We start from the raw sequence: 20178 nt of genomic DNA, 5'->3' as shown, positions 1-20178 counted from the left end.
TTTACACTTCAGAAATACTACATGATCAGAGTCATAAGGATATTTTTGAGTTGAGAACACCAGTCCTCAAATTAGAGAACATTATTAATGATAAAATATCACATTTGATTTATATAGGACAGCCATTTATGTTTATTATGACAACATTTGTCTTTCATAGGGGCACCCTGGCAAACCTGGGCCCATTGGACCACCGGGACCCAAAGGTGAAAAGGTAATATGATCTAAATTAGCGATCCAAATTAAAATACTTCCAAAGAATTTAAAAGTGTTTAAGTGTGAAAATGTATTGGCTTGAGTTGTTGCATAGATTGTGACTGTGACTGTATGCTCCTGCGATGCATCCCAGGGTTATCCAGGCGAGGACAATAAGACTCCGGGACCACCAGGGCCCTTAGGTGAACCAGTAGGTCTTGCTTTCCTTCAAACTCTGCTTTTTATGCAATTTTTACTCTGCCATATAAAAAAAACAATGTTTTTATCTTCCATAAAAAACACTTATACTTTAGGAAAACTGCAGTGTTCTCTTTTTATTTTCCTTGCGTTGCATTTATTTCCTGTGCATTAGTTGTTATACTGAGATCTACTGTTGTGTCAAATGGAAATTTGTTTAGTAAAAAGTCATGAGGCCTTTCAGCATTGGTTGTGGCAAAAATAATCCAAGATAATTTCAAGACATAATAGAAAACGTCCTATTTTCATCACAAAAAAATAAGACTTTAACAACCTTACTCTGGAATTAATAAATGGCAACCTCATTTTTAGGATTTACAGTGCAGAGTATGATCATTAAAGTGGGAGTCACTTCTTTGATGAAGCTGAACAAGTACTGTATGTTGCACTGACAAGTAACTATGTTCAAGTAGGATTGCAGCCAAGGAGAATCAACCCAATGTATTGCACATGTTTTCATGTAGCTGCATGATTGTCTACTCAGGGGCCTCCAGGAGAGCGTGGAGAACGCGGGGAGCCAGGAGACGAAGGATACAAGGTTGGTAAAACCACGAAATCAATGCTATGTGTTACAGTACAGGGCAAGGCTATAGTAAATGCTAATTTTTCTTTGTTTTCTTTGAGAGGTTTAGACATTTATATTTAACCTGTAAATGAAGTGAGAAACTGTGTTCACTGATTTCAAACACTGATTCTTTCTTTGTTTGTTTGTGCTGCTTTCATGTGATCTCATAAATATAATAATAATCTGTCACTGTAAGTGATAGATTAAGATTAATCTAACTAAGCAAATCAAAAAAAAAATATATATATATATATAATGCAACAAATATATATTGAAAAATAATGTATTATTTTCTTTAAAATGATTTGCAATAACATTTTTTGTGGAAAGTTGACATACAAATATAAATATCTTTTAACATTGTTTTACTAAAATTGACTAAAGTCGCTAAAAATGTGACCACAGTTGCCTTATTGTGTTATTAGATAAAAAATAAATGAACAATTATACAGTACTATGTACTCTAGTGACATTGTGGCAGATGGCATCGAACATGCAGCAACATTCCTTCAATCCAGAAAAATTTGTATCTAGCATGAGTATTTAAAGTTGATTCGAAAAGCATATGATCATGTCTCAAATATCAATCTTCCAGGGTCATGTTGGTGTGATTGGACCTCGTGGCAGGATTGGACCACCCGGCCCACCGGTGAGTCAACAGACTCAAGCCTCTAATGGAATTAGCAGTATAAACAGAGTTTTATTCCATTACCTAATGCTCTAAAATATCACATTAACACAATTTTGATACGGATAATAAGTTTTATTGGTTGTAAGTGTTTATATTCTTGCATGGTGAAGGGACTACCTGGCCAGCCTGGAGAAGCAGGAGTTAAAGGAGGAAAAGGGCCTCCAGTGAGTCACTGCACATATTTTACCTGCACATTTAAAGTGTAACATATGTAACTTCAAAACATCTTGAAAACAAGATTAAAAAGTGTCCAGACTCTCAATTCAGAGAGATGTTCTAAGCTACACAATGGCATCAGACAAGCAACTAGGTAAATAGTTTGTCGTCGCCACTTATTTACCTGTTATTTTCTCGTTACCTGTTGGCTTCGGTTCAGTCTCTTTTTGTGAGGAACACTAAAAGCAACATCTGCTGCCATCTGTTAGTAACATTCATCATTTGGTCTGACATGAAAACACTGGAGACTTTGTCTGGTTTCCTGTTTATGCCTGTTTCAAATTAAAAGCTTTAGTAAACCATACCATGTTGGAAACCTCTGAAGCTACAAATAACTTCAGAGGTATTTTGTCTTTCTGGATATGACTTCTGTGTAATTGTCTAGTGGGAAAGTGTGATATTGCTGTTTAATATTTTAGTATTAAATTTTTTTATTATTTTATGATTTGAGAAAAAATTCCGCTTGACACAATGACTTGTTTACAGATGTTTATTCCATGTTTTTCTGACAGAATAGTTGAAATATACAAACACTGCACGACTTGAGTTGCTTGAAAGTCTTGTCCTCTACATTGACTTTTATTTGTGCCTTACATTTCCTGTTTTTCACATTTTAGGGCTCAGCTGGAAAGAAAGGAGTGAGGGGTCTGAATGGAGCCCCTGGTGCTGAAGTGAGTGTCACATTACATCAAACAATTGTCTGGCTTAGACAGAAACTACTGCAACATTTTAACTGCTGTGTAAATTTCATATATTTTTTAATAAAAAACAACTTTGCCTGCTGAAAAAGCCAGATACTATTTTATTTTACTCTGCACTGAGCAGCGATAGAAAGCATGCCTTCTGAAGAGACTGTGGCTTGAGAGAAATATTTTCATTGAAACAATTATGTAAAGGAAATTAACAAAACCAAGCTTTCAAGCTTCTCAATGTTAAGTAATGAAGCTTTTTTTAGCAAATGATTAAAGAAGGATACCTAATCCCATTCACTTTGGAACAAAACTTAAAATTAAATTTTAGGTTTTCAAATATAGCTTTGGAGTGTCCATACAGCAAAAATACGACTTATTTTTTAAGGTTTATTTTAATCTTAAGACTCCAGACACTGATGTGTGTCCCAGTGTAAGAGGAAAAAGAAAACTGTTGACACCAGGTGCTTTAACAAGAATGCATTTGGGATTATCATCATATAAGGACAATGTTGGCATGTACAAATGGCCTTCAGCCTGAAAATTACTATAATTTAATTTCCTTTTGGGATCAATAAAGTATTTTTGAATTTGAATTTTTAAATAAGTGATGTTGTAATTCTCCAGGGTCCAACTGGTTTACCTGGACTCACGGGACTGAAAGGTTATGCAGGTCCAGATGGTCTTCCAGGACTGAGTGGCTTACCAGGTCTGCCAGGAAAACAAGGCCGACAGGTAACAGCTGCATTGCATTGCGGAAGATTGTGGCTGTTTGGTTGTGATTAAAGCTTTTAGCATACACAAATGCTACAAACAAGTCTAGAGTGCACAGATGTTGGAGATAACTTCTGACCGCCTTAAAAGTATGTTGTCACAATCTGGTGGTTTTATAATCTTAGTAAAATAAATTTGTAATTTATTTTACTAATCTTTGAAACTTTTTTCACATTCATATCTTGGTCAGTTTATATTTATTTTGGTTTTATTTTCATTTATTGTCTGTGGCCTTTTATTTTTGCCATTTTTACCTTTAATCATTAAATTTTTTTAAAAATCATAATATTATTTTCTTTTATTTCACTCATTCCTTGTTTAGCACTTTGGTCAGTGCCCTTTCTAAAGTGCTTCATAAATGAACTTGGCTTTGCTTGACTTGTTTGATTTTATTGGTCTCACCTGATTGTAGCACTGTGGGTTTATTTAAACATGTCAGCAGCCAAACTGGAGAATTTTATACAGGCTTGGAAAGTCAGGTTCCCTTGTGTGAATTTCATTTACACAACGTCATATAAAAATCTAGTGTGACTAATTCAGGAATCTCTTGTTTTTTTGGTAGTTTATCTCACAGAGTAATGCAGATATTGCATTTTAAGTGATCGTTTTTGGACAGGAATGTGTCATTTCATCACATAAACTATCCAATCAGTGTAATTTTGTTGACGTTTTATTGTATTGTATTTTTTTAATTTACCTCCATAAACCTCAGCCAAAGGAACGCAGATGGCCGAACCTAAGAATAGTTTTAATGTGCAAAAACATTGCATAGTCTAGTGAAGAGGGTGTTAAAAATGTTATGACATGTAATTTAAGTTGAAGTAATATTAGACTGGCTTGCCAAGCTCCACAACAACATTGTAAAATTATCACCCAGGCCACATAGGAGCCTCTGCTGAGCAGTTCCCATTTTTTAATGGCCTAGTGTGTGTTCAAAACCAGATATGTATTGATTTCCAAACAACCCATAAAGCCTATAGCCTTTATACTCAAGAGGGCTTGCATGTTCACATGTGTTTTAATGGCCACTGCCGGAACTGTGGGAATTTTCCTTAGCGTGGGATTTTGCCCAACTCTACATCCAACTGTAAATCAATCATCTTAGTTCTCCACAACATTTTCCATAGCTCCAGTATTCACCATGCATATGCGTGAGAGAGTTGCTGCTCCATCCTAATTAAATCTCAAGAAGTTGAAGGATTACAAAAAAAACCTTTAACTCCTTTTGGGGTTTCATGACAGCTCTGCAATTTTCGTCTGATTCTCAACTTGTCAAATCGTCTCAAAGAGATTGAAGAATAGAAGCCGTATCTGGGATGACTGCGAGCTCTGTGTGTTTTCTAGTGAGTCTTTCCATTTTGCTTCACCACACAGCAAATGGAGCAGAAAACCACCATACACTACAAAGGAACAACTGTTACCGTTTTAAATTTTTTTTAATTAAAGGGGAAAATACTTGGTTTTAGTATTCATTATGTTTTACTAGCTTTTATGGTGAAGCAGAATTAGACAGTAAGTCATTGACCACTGGTAGAGTTTGTGTGGCACCCTTAAAACTCAAGAAACAGTGTAATCAGAAAATTACACAACTTTGGTATTTTCTCTCATAACTAACAAACCCTCCTACCCTACATCAGGACATTTTCTTGCTGTTGTATTGCTACCTTCTTTGTTGCATCTAGCTGTGAAGCAGAAGGCATTGAAGAAGAAAGATGCTTGTCGAAAACATGGGTGGAAATTATTTTTGGGTTCATAATGTTTAATACAACAATATGTTTTGTTTTGATCACATATTTAACATTAATTTGCTATTTTATTAGTCTCTTAAAATTAAGTGGCAAATTTCTGATAACTGGTTACGTTGTTGCAGCTGATCACAACAATGATCTTCTTTAACGTTTGTTCTTATTGTCATACATCATGCAAAGAGAAAATTCTGCCTAACCAATAGTTTCTCCCAAATACAATTTTCCCCACATTTAAGTATTATCACTCTGTGTTATTTAAAGATAAGTCTGCCTACATTTATTTATAAGTCATACCAAATTGCTGTTGATTCCAAAATACTAAAGCTTTTGCCTCAAGACAGGTTGTGTGGAAAAATATCTTCTACTGAAAGTTGGTGATAATCCTGAATCATGGGAAGAAAGAGCAAAGCCAATGTTACTGATTTTGAAATGTTTTTCCAAACATGATTCTTACCTTATTTTCAGATGTTCTTCTTCAAGTTGCCAGAAGCAACTAGCATTTTCTTGATTACACTTCTTCTTCACCTGCAGGGTCAACGAGGCTTGTTGGGCCCAGAGGGCCCTGCTGGGCGTCCAGGTTCCAGGGGAGAAACTGGACTTCCTGGAGCACCTGGAGAGAGCGGACCACCTGGTCAGAAGGTGAGAAGAACTAGGACGGGAGGAAAAAATAGAAAAAAGCTAAATTATCTGAAGTTGGTGTTTTACATTAAATTAAATATTTTTTTAAATAAATTTGTGAATAAATGACACTTTATAATAATTTAGGGAGAACTCGGCCTGCTTGGAGACAGGGGAACTCCTGGATCCAAAGGCGTAGAGGGGTCGACAGGTGACCAAGGCAAGAAAGGTGATCCAGGACCTAAAGGACAACCAGTGAGTGGAAACTCCACATAGATACGACCCAAAGCTGTATACAGAACCCCAAATGTTTCTTTCAAGGGTGCTGTGCAATTTAGAAACTTTAACATGAAAATCTACCTTTTGGCTGATTTTTACCTTCATCCGATTTGCATATTTTATCACCTTTTTTCCTGATGTGTGTTTAAATTTCTCTAATTGTTATTCAAATATCAAGAATGTACATTCCCTTAAGATGCAAAAGATAATTGCAAATTAAGAACTTAAGTGATTAGGTAAATGGGGCTTACACTTTAATTTATGATACAACAAAATAAAATTAATGTCACAAGAATTCTATGAAAGACTAAAAGAAAAAATAGAAAATGTCTAAATAATAGATACACTCTAGGACACAAACAAATGATTGATAAGAATTGCAATATACTGAAAGATGAAAGCATGACTGGGGAGCTGGAACCAAATGGGACAGAAAAGAGAAGCAGGCTCAATCATATTTAATATGAAAAGGAATCTTTACACAATGTAGGTGGAAAAATGATTACAAAATAAAGTTCTTTAGGCTACGTGACAGAAAGACGCACAACACAAACTAAAACCAAGCAGAATCTCCCAAAATAAAGGACACATGAAAACTGATCAGAATAAAAACATAACAGCATAATCCACCAACCGTACCACATTAATCTGGATAACTGATACCATCCTTGGAATGTTCTCATTGAGCAGGATTATAAACCGGCTTCTTTCCTAAACTTCTCTCCAAATATAACTTCAGGCTGTATGTAACTGATATGTATTTAGTCAAAATATCTGTGCCTGATGCTTTTCCAGCCTGGATAGAGCACCAAATTATTGGGGCGAGAACTGAAATGGAAACATTCCATCTGAAAAGTTATGTAAGAGCAGCATGCTGCAGTGTCCTGAAAAAAAAGGTTCTCCACTTATGTAACTCCCTCAAAAAAAAAAAAAAAAAGAGAGAATGAGAGAAAGGAAACAGTACTCAGTCCCCCCATCTCCCCTCTTTCTACTCGTTATCTCCACTGACATTTCTAAAACAGAGGGGGGATTTTTACCCCTGGGTCAGATTCCTTTACACTTCTCAGTAAATGCAGTTTCCCAGCCAAAGACGCTGGTTTGAAAACGGAGCTCTCCAAAGGATGTGAAAGACTGGCTGTACAAACATGCAACTAGAAACACCTGGGAAGCAGACACAGACAGAAAAAGATGCAGACGTTCCCCCTGTGTGCGGGGGTGTGCGTGTGTGTGTGTGTGCGTGGGGGATTTGTGTGTGTGTGTTTCTTGAAAGTTATGTGGAGGGTTGTTGGGGCTACTGTAGATCCAGACACAAAAGCAATATCTGTTCAAGTTCTTCCAAAATAGACACAAAGGGAATATTTTGTGGGATATTGAATGCATTGCTTTGAAAGCATGACATAAAATCATAAACACTATGCATGTTCTTATTTTTTTCATACGTCTTTTTGGGGTCACTGATATTTTTGTGTCTGCAGGGAGAGACTGGAGATTTGGGAATGGTTGGGTTACAAGGCTTTTCTGGGCCAAAAGTAAGAAACATTTCAGTTGTGCAATTATAATGAAGCATAATAAAATATATATATTAGAAAGAAACATATTGATGACATTATTATTTATTTTTGCCTGGAAACAGGGCCCAAATGGTGACTTGGGACTGAGAGGCATCCCAGGCCCTAAAGGGCCTGTAGGTTCTTTGGTGAGTTATAAACTGTGAATGTTGATTTTCTCTCATTTGACACATAATATCAAAGTTTAATGGGTTTAATAGGTTGTCTTCAGTGCATTTTTAAAAGATCAGTGTCATTTCCACTTTGGTGCTCTAGTTAAAATTATGTTTTTACATTTAATTTTAGTTTTAATATGAGACCTAGTATAACCGAATATCTACTCTTATATTACTTGCGTGAGTATTATCAATCAATCAAATTTTATTTGTATAGCACCTTTTAGCAACAAGGCATTTCAAAGTGCTTGTATTACAAACAAAAAGATAATTTTTGGGACATAAATGGGTACACAAAATACATGCAAATAATTTTTTTAATTAAGGCTAATGATAAAAATATTGCTTTGTAATTGCATTGGCAATTTGTGTTGATGTACAAATTTATTTCACCTTTCAGGGATTTGCTGGACCTGTGGGCCCTGAAGGAATGATTGGTCCACTAGGAAAACCTGTACGTTTAAACTTGTCTAGAGTCATTGCTACACATTTTATTTGCCTTTCATAAAATCAGCTAAGTGCAACGTGTTTGAAGTTAAAGTGAAAGGTTATTTTTTTTAACCTGCTTTAGGGCCCAAAAGGTCTAAAAGGAAGCAATGGTGAAGTGGTGAGTATCTTAAGTTTGTGAAGTTTGTGCTGTTCAAAATATATTGTTGTTTTGTGAGATGAAGGCGTAGATGGCAAAAAAGTATTCAGTTGTAAAGAGACATAGAAGAAAGCTTTAGCAATCTAACTACTATACAAGACTTGTCAGAAATATAGCTCTTACTTCAAAAATCATGGAGCAAGCCTAAGAGTCTCTTGTTTTTCACAAAGCATTTGGCTTCTCATTTTAGTCCTCTGGAAATTTTACATGTGCATGAAGAACAGTGACACTGACACTCCAACATCTTCTGGTTTACGAATAGTTCATTTGTTGTTCCTAAACATCCTGACCAATTTCCACTCATTGGAAGTGAATGTTCGGGCCAAGTGAATCAACTTGGACACTGTTTGTTACAACAGTAAAATGGTTCTAAACACCAGGTCCTAAACTGGTTTAGGAAAAACAAATCAAGTGGATATTAACCCTCCTGCAGTCTTAAGAGATGGAATCATTTGGACCCCACAAATATTTTACGTTGTGTGTGGTCTCACTGACCCCTCGTGCGCTTTTACAAGGTTTTTTTATGTGTGTTGTTTCGGGAACTGATGGTCTTGTTTTGAAATTAGGTATTGTTTATGAAAACATAATGAAAGAATAAAATTAATGTAGCATTGATAATAATCATGAGTGTATGTAAATTCTTTATACTTTATGGTATACTTTCAGGGGCCTCAAGGACCACATGGAAGTCCAGGACCACAAGTAAGTCTTTACTTCAATATGACATGTCCATCAAACAAATACTGTACAGAATATGTTGCATTTAAATGATCTTAAAAGCTGGACTGACATGCATTAAAAATGTTTAATACTAAAAATCATATTTTTAAGTATTTTGTGTTTTGGGATAAAGCTGTTAAATCTATATCTTCTGGTATTGCCACTTCACAGAGAATATCTTAGAAACTGATCTGATTGGGACTATTTTTTTTGCCAGTAACTCACGTAATCTTAATCTTTTTTTCCTCTTTAGGGACCACCGGGCCCCCCTGGACCCACAGTAAGTGTTTTGTGGCAGGAATGTTTACACAGAGGGTAGTTTGATAGTATAAAATTCTAAATGCTGAAAAAAATTTGTAACATTTTTGGAGAGGCAACAACTTTATAATGTTCCCATGTCCTGTTAAAATGTGTTCCTTTTTTTCTAGAGTCTTTTCAAAACCGACTAACCAACAAATCATGGATTTCAGAAAATTTTGTCTTGTAGCTCTTGGCAAAGTGAATCATTTATCAAGTCCTATTATCTTTACTTCCAGTTTTACTTCCACTTTATCAGATTGCTCACTGTTTATTTAATCAAAGACTATCTGTAGTGTTTATAAAAGATTGTTATTGTTAATTCTGCTCAAATTAATAATGTGAGACTTTGTAGATACAAGCCTTCTGCTGTTTTTCTCTAGAATTACAGTAGATAGTGACTGTTATGGTTTGAATATGTCTCATCATGTTGGTTCTGAATCTACAGAGATACATTTATGATGACTCAGCTCTCCACAGGCAGTCTGACACCAACGCTGCCATCAGGACAGAGGTACTGTTCTCACTATATCATAATATCATTGAAGGATAATTTGTTTTAATCATTACATTCAAAAATTGAAGCTTATAAAATTGAAGATATCTTATTTTCAGAGGGATATATTTTAGTTTTTGTGATCATGGTGTATAGCCCATGAAAACCTAAAATTCGGTTTCTCACGAAGTTAGAGAACTGGTGATAGGACAAATTTAAAAGATTGCTTAATATTGTAGAGCATATGCACATTTTTGGAGATTTTGTTTGAATTACTTCATCAGTGTAGCATTGCATGGAGGCAATCAAGCTGGGGCTCTACTGAAGAAAACTTTATGTTATTATTCTTTTTCTTCTTTGCAGTGTTGGGTCTCATGTTTAGATTGTCTGTTGGGTTTTGGTCCTGCAACTCTCTTATTCATGCCATCGTCATTAAAGCAAGTACTGGTCATTTTTGTTCCAGAAGACAGGTGCTAAGTGATGCTAGTCTCCTCCAGGTTGGAGTATTTTATGGAACTGACGATTGGGATCCTGAGCAAGAGCCTTCAAAAGCTTCAACATATTCAAAACAACACTGGCAGGATTCTAAAGAGGGTGTGGGAACAGATAAAGGATTACATACTGTATATCTGCTGGACACTTCACTGGTTCCCATCCACTTCCAACAAACATTCTTTCTGTGCAATGAATCTGTATGATAGCATGTAATTTTCCCTTTATGAAAATTCCCTTTCAGATGAAATTCTAGTTTAATGAAGTTCACCTACTACAAATAAATAAGGATGCTATTTTAAAGGATGATTGTAATAGAGGTTTGATATCCTCATTACTCTGTAGTTTGACTCCTTTGTTTGCCTTGCTTAACCAGATCTTTCAGAACATTGAAATGAACCTGCCAGACCAGAACATAGAGATACTGAAGACCCTGCGTTACCTGAGCGGCGTGATTGAGAGCATCAAAAAACCTCTTGGCACAAAGGAAAATCCGGCTCGTGTCTGTAAAGACCTCCTGGACTGTCAGCACTTACAACTCAAAGACGGTAAGTTTTCTGAGTCACATGTTGGACAGATTAGCCAAATTATACGACACACCAGAATAAGATGGACTGCTATCTAAGCAAATGTGTTTTTAGTCTTGATTGAAACAAACTCAGTTTTTCAGCATTTTGGCAGTTTTCTGGAAGTTTGTTCCAGATTAGTGGTGAATGAAAACTGAATGCTGCTTCTCCATGTTTAGATCTGATTCTGGGGCAGCAGAGTATTCTTGGACTAGAAGTCCTGACTGGTCTGGGTTAACAACAGGCCTTTAGGATAAATTATTTTAAAATCTATTCTCTGAGCTACAGGGAGCAAGTGGGAGGACTTTAGAACTGAGGTGATGTTTTCTATCTTCCACGTTTTAGTGAGAACATGACCAGCCACATTCCGGATCAGCTGCAGCTGTCTAATTGATTTTTTTAGGCAGACCAGTGAAGACACCGTAAAGTAATCGGTTCAACTAAAGATAAATATGTGGATGAGTTTCTCAAGATCTTTGTGGGACATTATTCCTTTAATCCTGGAATTTTATTTCAGCTAATAGAAGGCTGACTTTGTAACTATCTTTATGTGTCTGAAGGCCCAGATGTGAGTCCATCACTACACCCAGATTTCAGGTTTGATCAGTAGTTCTAACTTTAGCTGGGGCCTTGTCTGCAGTGATGTGGGTGCTTCTCTGATTTTTTTGTCATGAAAAAGAACCTTGATAAATTTGTCTGGGTTCCAATCTTTACCTCTGGTCATGAGAAATTGATCACAATGGAGAGGCCAAGATCTCAGATACAAGTGACTGCAATTAGGTAGGGTGGCTGTATTTAGCCTTAAAGATTGGGTGCGGAACCCAAAGTCCTTCCTTCTTGACATGTTTCCAGGATCCATAATCTTGGATATTCAGACGACACAAAATTTGATGAATGTGAGTGTTGCATCTCTGTGTAATTGAACATTTTCTCCATTTTATTTGGGACTTTTAGATTGGTTCTGGATTGATCCAAACCTTGGCTGCACTTCTGATGCCTTCAAGGTCTTCTGCAACTTTACTGGAGGTGGACAGACTTGTTTACAGCCAGTGGCCCCCAATAAGGTATCAGTGAAGAAGTAAAATACTAAACATGTCAATGCTTTGAGCATTAGAAATTAAACTAAATACATTTTGGTAGCCTGAAAGAGATCTCTTACTATTATCTTTGTGCTTGTGATACTACAGTCATACTTTCTACTCCTTTCTTATAGCTGGAGTTTGACATTGGGAAAGTCCAAATGAAGTTTCTCCATTTATTAAGTTCTGAAGCAAGCCAAAGGATCACATTTCACTGTCTGGGTGATCCAGCCGACAAAACTAAAGAGAAATTCAGCTCCTCAGGATCCATGCACAGAGAAGACTCCAAACCCTGGTTTATTGGTTGGAATAAACATACATCTAACACACTACTTGAACCACATCTGATTCAGGATGAATGCAAGGTAATGACATGGGTAGAAAGCACATTTTGAATACCAGGATTAGACACACATGGTGTAGTTAGCTTAACTCAGTCAGTGGATCTTTTCTCTAAAGGAGAATCATTCAAATGTTTTCTGTAAATCGAATACTAATGGAAAACATTTTAGTGTGACGTATTTGTGGTTGTACGGTGTCGCACTTGGTGGCACCAAGAAGGTTTTGGGTTCTAATCATGAAACCCAAAACCCAACAACCACAGCAGTTAGACTTGTCCTTGGTTCTGAAAAAATAAGAAAGCACGACATCATAAACTCATTAATAAAAATTTTTAAACAACCAAATCTGTAGAGTTTAAAGCAAAACAACACTGAAATCGTTAAACAGAAACCAAGAGAAATGACTAACAATCCTACTACAAAAAAGTATCTTAATTAAAGGTTTGATCAAAAGTTGGATTTTTCCATGAAAGACTATACCTCTGTCATAAAGTATTATTATTATTATTTGTATTTCAGATGGTTGTTTTTTGCACATTTGAACCAGGGATGCTAATATGTGTGGAGGCTGCTTTAAATGAGCTGGGGAAATGGAAAACATTTGGATTGTTGAAGTGCTGTAAATCATCTGAACCATAAAAAAACTAAATATATTAATCACAGTTTTTTTATTTCAGATTCAAGATGGCAGCTGGCACCAGTCTCATTTTTTCTTCCACACTCAGGACAGTCGTCAGCTACCTATCATAGACATCCAGGAATTTTCTTCTTCACTGCCTAACCATCGAAAACACTTACAAATTGGTCCTGTCTGCTTCCTCTGACCCCTACATTGTCCTGTAACTAGCTCTCATAAATCACTCACGTCTACAGATGCTCGAACACACTTTCCTTTCAAAGAGATGCTGCCTCAGCTAGATCAAAGGATGGGTTCAAGGGAGTTGGTTGATTTTATTGAACAGCATTATTGAGACTTTAGAGAGTAACAATTTCCAGGTGCTGAGAACTCAAACTTCATGGAGCATTTGTGCCAGCAAGAAAAAGGAGATCTGTGCTTTCAGATAAATGTATAAAAATGGTTTGCTTGACATTTTTATAGTGCTTTGACTGACTGCATATGGGCTCATATGTTAATCCTAAACACAGGGAAGGGCCTCCAAATGCAGCAGCCTCTCCATATTCCGAACCTTACACAAAGAGTACACCCAGACCATCCTATGCAGGGGTCAAACCAGAAGGAACGGGCCAGACTTCTGCACTGGGCACTGTCTAACAAAAGTGTATGGAAGTGCAATAGTGTGTGGATATTATGCAACTGCTTTAAAATGCAAAGTCCCATCTAAGGCAGTATTTTTGATAGCCTTTTTTTCTTTTTTTTGTCTTTGGTCTTGCCCAGTTGGACTCTGACATCTTGACCAATGGTGCTCTACCTCTACCTGGTTATTTGCTTTCTAGACTAGTTGCTATTGTCAAACAGTCCTTATAAATGATGTGTTGTATGTACCGGTTACATCAAGATTTTTTGTGTTATACGAGTACTTATGTTGATTTGGTCATTCCTAATTTATGAACCAATTTTTGATAGACGCAGCTTTGTAGCTTTTTCTCTTTTTGGTAGGTCCATGAACGTACCGTTGGTGCTGCAACAACAGACAACAAGTCATCAAAAGTTACTGTGTATATATTGACGGCATATTTTTATTTTTTATTTATAATCTTTTTTTTAAATTCACATTGCTGTAGCATAGTAAGTTATACTCTCAGATAAACTGTTTGGCCAATCACAGCTCTGTTATTTATGTCTAAAAGGTACATTTGAGAGTTCATTCCTGTGACTGTTCATCAAATACTTTGTCACATTCAGAGGTTGTTTGCTGACTGGCAGCTATTTTTGGCCAGAGTCAAACAGTCAAAATAGTCTTAACTTATATTATGTTATTAAAAGCGTTCTGTGAAGTTTTTGGAGTATAACAATGGATGGAAATGTGTAAATAAATAAATAAATGGTACATTTTATTCACAGACGGTTTGCTGCTTTTTTCCCTTTTTTTTTTTTTTGGACAAACTAAAAATATTTGCATGATAATAACTGCCAGTATAAATACCACAGGTTTTAAAGGCATTTCCCAAGTCTGGCAAAATATGGAAAAAATGTGTATCCATTTTATTGTTTTATTTTCAGTATTCTGAACATCTAAAACTACAGTTTTCAACCAGTATGCATTAGAAGCTTTTCATTTTAAACAATGCATGCACATGGAAAAGTTACATTCGCCCATCAATCTGTCCAAAATCCTTTTATCCACTCATCAATCTATGCACAAATTTGTCCATCCTTAATTAACATCTGAATTTTGAAATATCAAAAATTCATAGTGAACATTTATATAAATGAAGTGGATAAAAAGGTCTGCATATTGTCTTTAAGATCTTATGCCTTGTGATGAAAAGTAAAACAAACCCGTGAAAAATTCTTTTAGAATTTTTGACATTTAGTGCGACCTAGAACCTGGTACAACTGGAAACAAAAAGGAATGTGGGTAGTAATAGATACCACAATTAATTACACCTCACTAAATTGTTACATTAGTGACAATTTAAGTCTTATAACTTGAGATGTGGCTATGTTTAAAACTTGTCTCTCGCCATTCAAGTTTTATCACTACACCCCTGCTGTCACTTAAGGTTCCTCTGATTAATGTAACATAATGTTCAGCTGTTCTATTTGGACAGTTTCTTAGTCATCTCTAACAGGAAAATATGTGTTTCATCAAAAGGATCTCATTATTAAAAGGAATCAGTCAGGGGAGGACAGAAAATAATTTCCAAGATCATGGAAATCAAGATCTGTAACATCATTAAGAACTGGACGTTTCTCCAAATTGGATGAAAAGATGAGACAAAAATTGCTCCTCTAGCTGCCAAGCGACCTGCAGCAATTAAAGAAACTGTAGGATTTAGGTAGTAAAACAGAAGCCTCTGATAGAAGACAGAAACATAAGTTCTTGTCCAAAGTCCAAATAGTCTTGTCCAAATATGTTTGGCCTTTGAAATTCAGGATTTTGAGCTTTTTACAAAGAGGTGTAGATAAATATTGCCATGACAAGATGTACTGACCTGTTAGAGTCCACCTGAATAAGACTAAAGATTTTAATAAAATCAAAAGGTTCCTCAACAAAGTATTACCTTAAGTGTGTGCACACTAATTCAATCAAGTTGTAGTACTGATTTTGTTTATGAGTATTATTCTTATTATTTTAACTTATAAGAACAGGTAGTGGCTCCATTTTGAGACATTTTATTTTCATAAATAGTGATCATCAAAATTCCAGTCATCGGTTGCAAACAAATTATACAGGTAAATCAAGTCTCTCAAAGTCTTATTTCACTACAGTTGAGTTAAAAAGTTGAGTTTTTAGTCCATTTAGTCCCATTACCAATTGAATACTGTTCAAAATGCGGGACATCTTTGCTGTCTTCAACTTGAGATAGTTGCAGATTCTCCTTGCAGACACAAGGGGGCATCAATGAGCGGAATTTTCAACCGGAACTTGTTTCCACGTGCTGAATCGAACGGAAGTAGGTTTGTTTTGATGCCGCCAGCAACCTGAACAACGTGGAGTTGCGTTTTTCCTGCTGTGTGCTCAATAATTTTGCAGAAAGTACAAAAAATGTCCAACGTGGAGGGTCACATCGATAACTACTGCCCAGAGGAGGAGCAGAAAAGGACCAAACGGAAGATGTCTCTCTCAAAGTAAGTAGACATACGAGTCGTCGCTGCTTGAATCGTCAACATGTGAATTCTAGCGCCTGTTTTTATATTTGTTGTACGGGGTTTAAAGTCGTTCCAAAAGGTTGACACACTGTCATATACTTATGTGTTTTCACACAGCAGACTATCGTTTCTCTTACAGATTGGAGTTTAGTTTTTTTTTTAATTTATGTTCGTTATCACTCCTTTTTTTTTTATTTTTCCCCTTATTAGATTGTTTGTTTTTGTTTTTTTTCCCCCTCCAAAATAAGCCAATATCTTTTCCAATTTGTTTGCTCTGGTCTAGTTGTGGAGTTTGTGGATCAGAGGAAGCGAAGTATAAATGTCCTGCCTGCCTCACACACACCTGCAGGTGAGTGGTTCTTCTTTGTCTTTAGATAAGGTTGTCTTTCTGTCAACCGCTTGTTTTCTCATCAAATGTAGACTAAATAGTATTGAAAACACTTTTTTTGCTTTTTGATAGTTGATGTTTTTAATTCCTCTATTGTTTTGTCTCTTTAATGCGTCTATGTTAGCTTACCAAGTCTATGTTAAGGTTAACATAGCTTAGTTGCTAAGTTAACCTAGCTTAGTATATGTACAGGAGATGTACAGTAACATTTCTTGAGGACACATCATAATGTGTACAGACTCTGATGCATGAATTTATCTTTCTTCCATTCTATAGGGCTTTTTATTTGTTTTGCCATATTTTCCCCCAGTGATGTTTTTATAATATTGTGTACATGTGTTTCATTTCAGTGGCACAGAAAGAAAAAATAAAGAGAAGGTTTGGATATTTGAAACTGAAAGTACAACTGACAACATAACCTACATTCTGATAAATTGGGCTGGAAATGGAAAAATAAAGAAATAAAAAGATGACACAGAGCTTTGTGAATTCTATGTTATTCGCAAAATATGTTCTCTATTCAGAACAGGATTACATTAGCTAATCCCACAAAGTTTTGACTGCACAAAATTCTCAGAAATCCATTGCATTTCCTCATGTTTAGTTTTAGTTCCTCATTTTTTTTCTTTCTCAATACACTAGCACATAAGGCATACAGTAGTAAGAAGCACTGCAACAGCAATTCAAAAATTATATTAAACATATAAAAAATAAGTAAAAAAAAATTCAGCTCAAAGTTTATGTGGGAACAGATATGTTTAAGTACTTACCGTTGTTTTTATATGGGTCCCATTTTATATTGCAAAAAGCAAGTTCTAGATTCTGTATTTTTGGTGTGTAGCAGCAGTTAAATCACGTTTATTGCTTCCTTTAGAGTTCGGATGTCACATTTAGCTGGAATGACAGATGTAGTTTAATTTCATCAGTGGAAAAGAAGGAAAATGTTGCTATGTTTACCATGAAAGAGTCACTGTAGACTTTTCTAACACCAGCCTATAAAAATCCTGCACCTTTTCATACAAAAATCTAAAATTTATGATCAACTCCTGGCGGTGTTTTTGTTTTTACTGTCTGAACTTTACTTTGATTCACTTCCAGTAACAACCTGCCAATAGAAATGATTCATACTCTGTTCCTAGAGTTCTAGGGATCCTGAAGTATTTATAACCCAACCCTCAAATACAAAATGTCACAGCAGAGGTCATACCTGGAATATTTATTTGGCTAAACAGTCCTACCAAAAGTCCTTCCCATTCTCATGGATGCCTGTTGGTTTTGGTTGCTGTTCGGCTTTCTTTATTGCGCCGTTTACTAAAGACACAGTCTCTGTTTGACATGAACCAGATACTTGACTATGTGTGGAAGTCTGAACACTGTGTGTGCGCTAGGATTAACTCCCACTGTCACAGATTTAGTCTTATCAGATTCAACCAAAGTACTTGTATACTAATTCATTCCAATTTTGTTAATGAAATGCCAAGTAGTAATCCATCTAAGGAAACCACGACACATGCTACAGTTGTCACAGAAGTAATTCCAGTGTCAGAGTTTTAAAATGATATTGTTTGATTTTCATTCTCTTTGTGATTTTTGCTTAGAATAACTAAATTTTCATGTTCTGTATATTTATTTTCCAGTTTGCTGTGTGTGAAGAAACACAAGGATGACTCCGGGTGCAGTGGTGTTAGGAATAAAACAGCTTTCGTGACTTTGTCACATTTTGATGAAATGACACTTCTCAACGGTGAGAATCTGCTCTGCAAAATATTTTATAAAGAAGACTTTAAGATAAATATTTTCTTAGACAACTTTCCAAAAGTATTTGCATGGTTTGACTAGCAAAAAGTACCAAATAATTGTAACTTGTGTGGGTTCAGTTTTACCCATGTGTTACTGTTCTCTTACTCACAATTGTGTTTGCATGTGTGTGTTTGGGGGAGTGTTTTTCCAACACATTTATTTTATTGTTTTTAAATCTGTCTTTTTTCTCTGTTCGGCCTTCTGTTAGTCTCTGTTCCTGGCAGACTTCTCCACATGCTGATGCTGCTACCTCTGTTTTTATTGGGGCTTTGTTTTCTTGTGGAAAATGACTTTTACTTTTACACTTCATTAGCACCAGTTTGCAAATCCAATGAAACATATACTTCTCTGTTGTTAGCTTTTGATTTTTTTTACTCTACAGCGCAGAACTCAGAAAAACAAAATATAGAACAACTTTTTTTCCAACCATAATAATAACTGGCTCTTTTAGTACTTGGATTGTATTACATATCTACCCTTATATATTTATTGTTTTCCCTTTGCCTGTGATGTAGACTACAGGTTTCTAGAAGATACTGGCAGATTTGCTGATGGCGCCACCAGAGATGAATTCATCCAGGCTCCACGTACAACTTTGAAAGTAAGTCTGTGATTATGCATTCATTTACCACCCTTAACTCTTGCTTTTTTTATTGGAACACTATCAAAGAAGTAGTGTAGGATGTTTGAAAGTTAGGGTTACAAATTTTCATGAAATATCTCTGTTTTATTTCACAGAACTTCAGACAAATAAATGCTGGACTTAAATGAACAGTAAATACAGCGTTTTGGGTTGTGGCTGCAGCTGAACAGTAAAATAAAGCAGTGTAGCTCACAACAACTCTGTTTTCGATTGCAGTTAAACCCTCAGAAGCATGAAAATACATGATTAATAAGGATGTATCTATTTTCTGTATTTCACGTTTTATTCAGATTTATTACATCAATGTAATGTTCAATATTTAATGAACTATCTATGATTGCACAAACAGTAAATATTGCTATGAGCTGTAGTAGGGGGGCACTGATTTATTGGGCAGCCGATTTCCTTAATTTTGGGAGATCGGTGATTGGCCGATTTTTACATGTGAAGCTGATCTTATCCACTGATGTTATCAACGTCGGCAAAGGTCTAAAAATCAACCACTGTGCTTTCCTTTTCTCCTGTGATAGAGGTTTGACTGGCAAATCGGCTGACAAGGTCATTTCTGTACATTTACAGTTAACAATAGCCACCCCATTGTTGCCAATTCAGCAACTTTCTTGATATATTGAGCAATATTTCAGACAAAAAACTGGTATCGGCCAAAATCGGAATTGTTAAGTTAGGTTTTTTAAAAGATCGGTAATTGGCGATCGGCCAGAAAACTGCAATTGGTGCACCCCTAAGCTGTGATAAAACCCATGTTAATTGCACTATTTTCCTTATATTGTAACTGGATATTTTATTTCCTGTTGAACAGGCAAAGAAGTTGGCCTCCCATGCTAGAAAGATGAACATCACCCTGAGGTTTCTCCCTGTCACCTTCACAAAGAGCAAAGAAAACTCCACCTTCTTTCTTACAAAGTAAGAAAAACGATCACTAAAAGAACATCAAGCCCATTGTTACACATGAGAAATCTTCATCACATAGATAAGATGCATTTAGCCAGTAATACAGAGGCAAGCTATTATTTCAGTCTACTTTTCTATCCTGTGTACTAATTTCTTCTCTCCAGTTCTTAAATATTCATCTTCTCTTTTTTAAATGAATTGATCTTGTTTTCCAAATCCTGTTGAAACATCAACATAGTAAAGTTTCTCCAGACTATCGCACGTCAA

At 35.9% G+C, this 20178-nt stretch overlaps 2 protein-coding genes across 2 annotated transcripts in view; both read left to right on the top strand.

Moving 5' to 3' along the window:
- col24a1 (collagen type XXIV alpha 1 chain) overlaps window positions 1-14415 on the top strand; it is an 83356-nt gene extending 68941 nt beyond the window's left edge. Inside the window, exons 41-60 of the mRNA XM_028028160.1 lie at window positions 161-214; window positions 350-406; window positions 938-991; window positions 1614-1667; window positions 1820-1873; window positions 2543-2596; window positions 3242-3349; window positions 5668-5775; window positions 5902-6009; window positions 7509-7562; window positions 7667-7729; window positions 8157-8210; window positions 8328-8363; window positions 9069-9104; window positions 9376-9402; window positions 9868-9933; window positions 10784-10955; window positions 11928-12037; window positions 12187-12417; window positions 13071-14415. Coding sequence (XP_027883961.1) covers window positions 161-214; window positions 350-406; window positions 938-991; window positions 1614-1667; window positions 1820-1873; window positions 2543-2596; window positions 3242-3349; window positions 5668-5775; window positions 5902-6009; window positions 7509-7562; window positions 7667-7729; window positions 8157-8210; window positions 8328-8363; window positions 9069-9104; window positions 9376-9402; window positions 9868-9933; window positions 10784-10955; window positions 11928-12037; window positions 12187-12417; window positions 13071-13217 — 1647 coding nt within the window. The 3' untranslated portion in view covers window positions 13218-14415. The remainder of the gene's footprint in view (window positions 1-160; window positions 215-349; window positions 407-937; window positions 992-1613; window positions 1668-1819; window positions 1874-2542; window positions 2597-3241; window positions 3350-5667; window positions 5776-5901; window positions 6010-7508; window positions 7563-7666; window positions 7730-8156; window positions 8211-8327; window positions 8364-9068; window positions 9105-9375; window positions 9403-9867; window positions 9934-10783; window positions 10956-11927; window positions 12038-12186; window positions 12418-13070) is intronic.
- Window positions 14416-15955: 1540 nt separating this feature from the next.
- znhit6 (zinc finger HIT-type containing 6) overlaps window positions 15956-20178 on the top strand; it is a 29870-nt gene continuing 25647 nt past the window's right edge. Inside the window, exons 1-5 of the mRNA XM_028026713.1 lie at window positions 15956-16147; window positions 16452-16517; window positions 18194-18300; window positions 18872-18957; window positions 19820-19923. Of these exons, the coding sequence (XP_027882514.1) occupies window positions 16065-16147; window positions 16452-16517; window positions 18194-18300; window positions 18872-18957; window positions 19820-19923 (446 nt within the window). The 5' untranslated portion in view covers window positions 15956-16064. The remainder of the gene's footprint in view (window positions 16148-16451; window positions 16518-18193; window positions 18301-18871; window positions 18958-19819; window positions 19924-20178) is intronic.

The sequence above is a fragment of the Xiphophorus couchianus genome, chromosome 9 (genome assembly GCF_001444195.1).
Source record: "Xiphophorus couchianus chromosome 9, X_couchianus-1.0, whole genome shotgun sequence".
Classification (NCBI taxonomy): Eukaryota; Metazoa; Chordata; class Actinopteri; order Cyprinodontiformes; family Poeciliidae; genus Xiphophorus; species Xiphophorus couchianus.
Note: the sequence above shows the minus strand (reverse complement) of the source record. Positions and strands in the feature narration are given on the sequence as shown.